General features: G+C 34.7%; 1 protein-coding gene across 34 annotated transcripts in view; it reads right to left on the bottom strand.

Moving 5' to 3' along the window:
- Nucleotides 1–2,038: 2,038 nt before the first annotated feature.
- LOC125646259 (diacylglycerol kinase beta-like) overlaps nt 2,039–7,382 on the bottom strand; it is a 100,437-nt gene continuing 95,093 nt past the window's right edge. For all 34 annotated transcript variants that reach the window (XM_056140970.1, XM_056140965.1, XM_056140955.1 and 31 more), the window contains 4 exons: nt 6,805–6,925; nt 5,834–5,894; nt 5,637–5,733; nt 2,039–5,542 (listed from right to left, as the gene is read on the bottom strand). In XM_056140970.1, the coding sequence (XP_055996945.1) occupies nt 5,644–5,733; nt 5,834–5,894; nt 6,805–6,925 (272 nt within the window). In that variant the 3' untranslated portion in view covers nt 2,039–5,542; nt 5,637–5,643. The remainder of the gene's footprint in view (nt 5,543–5,636; nt 5,734–5,833; nt 5,895–6,804; nt 6,926–7,382) is intronic.

Raw genomic sequence — 7,382 nt, 5'->3', positions numbered from 1 at the left:
TAGAAGGGTCTTTCGAATATTACCTAGCAACGAAGGACATGTATCGCGGAAGGCGTTGGTAATAATAGTAATACAAAGATTTGAGAATTGTTTTTCTTCCAAATTCACAAACAAAATAACTCTCTATCTCGTAATCACAGACAATCAGATACATATCCCAGTCCCTTACAGATTAGTGCAGATTTTCTTTCAAATCAAGCATTAACAAAACAGACAATTAGAATTCTTTAAACACAAGACCATACAGCGGAATGGAAACTGGTTGCAAATATCATTGAATTCTTTAATTCTGGATTTGGTCAGCTTTGGTTAATCATACCATCAGCTAATAATATCTATATATACACATCTATTGCTATATTTAGATCTTGTTTGAATAAAACGATACAGGCCAAATGGGGGCGAACAGTATTGCTATTAGAAATTGTAAAATTGCTTTTATTAGTTCCAAGTTATATAAAGCGATTTAGTTTTCTTGCCGACATGGAAAGGGTTAAAAACGAAAGGAAAATGTAAATGTAGTTGTGGTCAAGAATGTTTTGAAATTGAGTATTTAGATTTCAAGTTTTAAAGGTAGTCTTTACAATGTGCAGACACACATACCAATTTCCGCCGGGTTTCTGTATTTGTTTTTTGGCCCAAACATACCTGCAGTTGTAAAATAAAGGCCGGCCACGAGGCAACGACACTTTTAAATGTTAGGTGTATTCCAAATTCTCACGAAAAAGATGAGACTGTTAGACTAACAGCACTCAGACTGAGTAGGTGTTTCAGCATTAGGTGTGCGATTTCCCCGCCGTTTTCATAACTTGAGTAGACAACAAGTATATCATTTCGAGAAGTTGACTTCTGCTTTTAGCGACCGTATTGTGCAGTTCGTGTAAAGGTGACATCATTGAAAAAGAATTTCAACAGAAATCATGCACTCAAACAAATTTATTAATATTTGATTTAAAGAGGTTCCAGTCCAACCAAATTAATGGTTAATTAACAAACGATAATATTTGAATTCTTAGATCACTGTTCTGTTCTCGTAATTTAAGTCTTGGTTCTTCAATTCAAATGCCTTTATTACAACTTCTCTGGGATTACGAGGGATTAATCTATACCCAAGTAACAGAGCAGAATTAGTGTCTCTACTGCGAACCTCCTAGTGGGGAAAGAACGCGCTTCTGTGTCATCCGAACTTCACCAAGCGACTCTCTGAACAACTGACAAATTCCATTCCATCCTTACCGCATCAAAAATCAAACGTCTATTAGTCGTCTGTCCTTCGGCTTCCCCGCGGTCGACTCGGCGCTGATACCTTTATAATGTGTTGGACTCATTCAAATCCCTGTTAATCCTATTCTAAATCTATCCACAGCGGGGCTATCTCGGGTAAACATCGTACGCGTGCCAAAGCAGCTCTCTGAATCTGAGAAGCATTCCCCTCGGATTCAGAATTCTGCTATGAGTGGAATTTGCCACCAAAGGTCTATCTTATCCTGAACCAGTGGTAGCTCCACTCTGTCTGAAGGGACCACAAGAATTGGACTTCACTCGATCACATTTCTTTTGAAAACCTTTTATCAAAGTAACACCAGAGAATTGTTTAAGCTACCACACCGGTATCCCTTACAACGAACACTGCATTAGGAGACTATCTGATATTTTGAAGATTCGAAATCATTTTGAAATATTTTTCTTCGAGAATTTTTAAAATACACTTCGAAAATCATTAAAAAAAAAAATTCGAATGGTGGTATCCCTCCCCCTTCTTACTCAGAAAGAGCTTCTAGCTAACCTGTTCAGTTGAAATACACATTACCATTTTGTGCAACAGTCAGTACCAACTTCACTAGTTACACATGTAATTATCCAATACCGAATTCTTGTACACGTGCTTTTTATTTACTGCACAATATCTTATTATCGCATCTATAATACAGTAGAATTGGTGGTATCGAAACTTCAACTACGAATATCGAATATCGGCGAACCCTCTTCATACATTAAAATCTCAGACCCATAGTGAAAAAAAAAAAAGTTTCTAAAACAGACTCGTGAAATATTTATTTGGTAACGGAGGAATTCATAACGTTAACATTACCGAGTAATTATTACACAATTTACACAAATTAAATCTCAATAACATTGTTTATATATATATATATATATATATATATATATATATATATAAACAATGAAGTTTCAACACAATCATAATACACAATGATTTCTTCAGGAGATCTCTCTCGAGACCCCATCATATCTGATACTTAAATCAAAACAAGAGTTTATTTAATCAAGCATTGTATTAGTCAAACACTAAACAGATATATTAAAAATTACATTTCATATTCTAGTACGCATTTCAACGCATAAACAAACAATATTTACGTCTGGATGAGCATATTTGTATGATTATATAAAAAATCAAGATATTTGGTATCTGCCATTTATATATTGACCAACAAAAAATCTCAACAATCAAAAATATCTATAGTATATATAGAGAGAGGCATCCTAAGGACATTGATTTACAAATATTAAACAAAACTGTACAAAATTTTAATAACAACGCAGACATGTTTGAACAAGTGTCTATGGAGCATATCCCATCATAGACAATAAAAAAAAATAAAAATTCAAGTTTAATTTTGCAAGCACCACCAATATTCTGGTTTAACGCAAAGGGTTTAAAGGAAAAAATCTGATAATGAAGAGACACACACATATATTTGTACACAAACAGCTACTGTCAAATTCATGTTTATCACAAATGCATGTGTCCTATGCAATGTGAAGCTTGTCTTTTGAAAATTCTATCTGCAGATAAATCCAAATTTATTTAATGGACAAACACTCTACCAATAGCCAGTTTCTAGGTATGTGGGATTTTTATCACCATTTTCCAAAATATTGCAGGGCATGAAGATGGACATACATTACAGCTGGCGGCAATCCCCATACATGTTCCAATTAAAAAAAAAATTTCTTCTTTTAAACAACATTTACACATACCTGTACTACATAGTGCAGATATTGAGATAAACATTGACCTCTATATATCAACATTGATTTTTGAATAAGCATCACATCTTTTTTAAGGTACATGAACCCCCCCCCCTCCCCACCAGTAGTAGAAAGCAGACAATACAAGGTTGAAGCAGTGATTAAAATGGATAAATATGTTCTATTTCTTGCTGTAATTTTACATGGAAAATTGCACACTTTGTAAATAAAACAAAGATATGAGAGGAAATCAAACTCCGTACTACTGACAGTGTCTCATTCCATTTATACCTAAAATCAAACTCCGTACTACTGACAGTGTCTCATTCCATTTATACCTAGTCATTGCATTTCTTTTTCATGATGAATATTCCAATAGGTCCTTTGGGCTGTGTCTAGCTGTTCATGAATTATCAACATAATCATTCTACATGTACTGCAATATACATGTCAATATGATAAATAATTTACTTACATACTTAAACTAAAACATAAAGGTTAGGAAAACATTTGATACAGGAAAAAGTAGCTTATCTATAAAATTAAAAAAAAAATAAAAATAAAATAAAAAAAAAACAACAAAAAACAAACAAACAAGAATACAGATATGACCTGTATCTTCACCTTGAACAAAAAAAACCACCACAGTAACATAACCATTTCTCTCATCAGTTTACTTTTTGCTGCTAATTGTTAATGCTTATGCTTACAGAAAAGCACCTGTGATTGAACAATTAAACAATTTTAAAAGACAATGAATGTGTATACATGTACATGTACAAAGAAGAAGGGGTGAAGCTATATTCAGGTAACAAAGAATTACACAACATCAATCAGAAAACATGGCAATCGACAAACAATGAGAATTCACAAGTTCATGGATGTGTTGAATATCAAACAATAAAATCTGCTGCAGTAAGACCTTAACTCATACCACTAAAACTGTTAGAGTCCAGCTGGAACTTATGATGCAATTTATAACTCCAAATCAATCACTATAAAGTGTCTTGGTGCAAGGATAACTGTGTGCTATATTTAGTCAATATACTTGTGAACAAGATTTCTTTTACAAAATTATAGTAACAAAGGGCAAGAATTTTTAAGCAAACTACAATGCCTCAAGAACATTCAAATTTAGGCGAGCAAAAAGTATTCACTTTTAATCATTAACACCTCGTCAATAATGAATGCTGTCGGAATGAACGGAAGACTCCTAAAAACTCCTTACGGTCTATAAACTCACTAGAGTCTAAATTTCTGGATTCCCTATTAAAACAACAACCTAGATAAAATGAATTCTAGATTTCATGCTTGTTCATTTCAGAGTTGATCAATCTCATATGTATCTTAGATACTACACACGAGTAAAATGCTCATTATATGTACAATACATTGCAATTGCCAGCAATTACAAACCTGTATGTACATGTTTTAACAGATTAAAATCAAATAATGCAAAAAATAATTCAAATTCCTGTCATAAATACGCTTTTCTCTTTAAGTGCTTGCTAATTTGACTTTTCTTTTAATATGAAAATTTATCAAATAATAATTACAAAGCTAAATTTTGGAATATATAACCTATTTGTTCTAGCACTTTGTCATTTTAGAAGCTATGTCATACTAAATGAAATACACATCATAGATAGGGCATTTACAATATTAAACCAGGTTTCAATTTCAACTTAATTGTTCCAGTTGAAGATGGATCAAATGATCTTCTAATTGCCTTCACAAACAATAGACTTTTAAGTACCTTCTCTGTAAAACTCTTATTTTGTCAATTGAAATTCCGTGCATGAAAGTGATAAATATTACTAGGTCTACATTCTCAATAGCTCCATGTGTTTTTGTTTTTGGGCTCACATCAAATATGATCAAGTCTTGTGGTATTCCACAACACAGTTATGGAGCAAGTTACATGCATCACTGAAATTGAGCTCCACTCCACACAAGTCTCGTATCAATATTTCAAAAGTACTCTACAAACCAGGGTATGAAAAGCCATTATTAATGATAGAAAGTGTTCTCCAATACTCTGTATCTAAAATTAGAAAGTGTTCTCCAATACCCCGTATCTAAAATTAGAAAGTGTTCTCCAATTCCCTGTATCTAAAATGTGAAATCAAAGTGTACCCTGGAATTTCTTTGGTTTCTCACACACAATTTCTGTTTGTGCATGCTGACCTGCCCCATTTGTCCTCCCTGAAGTGGTGAAGGTTACAGTCATATGACAACATACAGTTACTGATAAATAAACACATAACTGTGACTGGTATAGTTCTCTTCTCTGGAATGAAGCTACGACGGTGTAAACCGGCACAAGGTTAATTTTCACAAGCCTTGGGGAATTCCAAGAACCTAGTCAAAGAATACAAGTAACCCAAACTACTCATTTAGGCTTTTTCTAAACAAAACTGATAAGTTGATCAAACTGTAATTCTACTGCAATGAAGCTGTGTTCCAACATCTTGTTAAGGGGTAAAGTTTGGGATTTGTAAGTCATATATTCTGCTGCCATTGGTACTTTTGTTTCTTTACTCACCTGTGAATAGAAAAATCATACATGCTTTACTGACACAGAAAACATCAACGAAATAAAATATGAAGTGTGGCGATAAGATTCCCTGCATACTTACAATGCCTTTACTTTTTGAAGATTTTGAAAATGGATGACTTTTTTGTTGAGGAAGGTCCCATGAGCATAGGTACTTGGTTTTTATGCGTTATATTTATCTAAAACGACAACAAATACACACAAAGTGAATCATGTTAAACTACACTTTACAAAGTCGTAATATTAAACATTCAGTATTTCAAAATTTTACAAACTTACTGTACAAGGTGGCTGCAACCACGGTTCACCATCAATCTGCATTGGAAATCTTTTCCTTGTTCTACAATCAAAATTGTTGAAAGTTTCATGAACAACAAGAAAACAATTAAGCTGCGTCTTGCATTACATAAATTTGAAAACAAGAGTTCCGTGAGATGGGGGCATCCTCTCGTAATGAGTGTCTACAAACTTATTCTCTGAAGACCTGTACTGGCCTTGAACTTTTAACTTTTTTTTTAACCCCAAAATCAATAGGATTCTTCCTCTTTTGATAACAAAGCTACATGTGAAATATCAAATTAATCGAGTAAAAAACATGGCCTGTAGAGTGTCAACAAGCTCAATGTTACATACTCCCTCACCCACGAACACTCAAAGTTACATATTCGCCCAGCCACGAACACTCAATGTTACATACTCACCCACTCACAAACACTCAATGTTACATACTCACCCAGCCACAAACACTCAATGTTACATACTCACCCAGCCATGAACACTCAATATTACATACTCACCCAGCCACAAACACTCAATGTTACATACTCACCCAGACACAAACACTCAATGTTCCATACTCACCCACCCACAAACACTCAATGTTACATACTCACCCAGCCACAAACACTCAATGTTACATACTCACCCAGCCACAAACACTCAATGTTACATACTCACCCAGCCATGAACACTCAATATTACATACTCACCCAGCCACAAACACTCAATGTTACATACTCACCCAGACACAAACACTCAATGTTACATACTCACCCACCCACAAACACTCAATGTTACATACTCACCCAGCCACAAACAGTCAATGTTACATACTCGCCCAGACACAAACACTCAATGTTACATACTCGCCCACCCACAAATGGTCCTGTTGCTACTGTATATCCCCTCTTGCAGTAAATTGCAGGGGATAATGACTGATAAAACTCGAGTTTTACTCCAATAAACCTCACCTGATCACAACCTGAGTGCACTGAGCAAGGCGCCTCCCTGAGGCCCTCAGACCAGCATAGACCTGACCCATGTGCACACTGTTCTCCAGACCCACAACCTCTATCATGTTATCTCCAACATCTGAAACAGAGAAAGCAAAGGTTCTTACTCATTCTACCAAATCCTCATATAGACACCACCTTATCACAATAACAAGTTGTAGAACACATGTAGATCATCTCCAGTGGACAGCCTGACAGATTTTGGACAAACGTTATCCCTTGGGGGTTGTTTTGTTTCACGACTTACACAGAAAGCATAATATATAGATTTAACACTTGTCACAAACATTTTTGAAAAATGATGAAAATGAAAACTAAAATTTATACTTTTATACAGGGTTCTCCATCGGCAGTTTTACTGTGCGGCTCCAACACAGTAAAATTTTTGCCCGATACAGTAACAATGTATGCGGCACAGAATGCAACAGAGTAAAAAATTAACAACAAAGTAAGATCCGCGACGATCGTGAATGAAACTAAGGCAACGAGAAAGATATTCATTGTTTATTTACTTTACAATATCAAAGCAGACTTGA

The sequence above is a fragment of the Ostrea edulis genome, chromosome 6, assembly GCF_947568905.1.
Source record: "Ostrea edulis chromosome 6, xbOstEdul1.1, whole genome shotgun sequence".
NCBI classification, from domain to species: Eukaryota; Metazoa; Mollusca; class Bivalvia; order Ostreida; family Ostreidae; genus Ostrea; species Ostrea edulis.
Note: the sequence above shows the minus strand (reverse complement) of the source record. Positions and strands in the feature narration are given on the sequence as shown.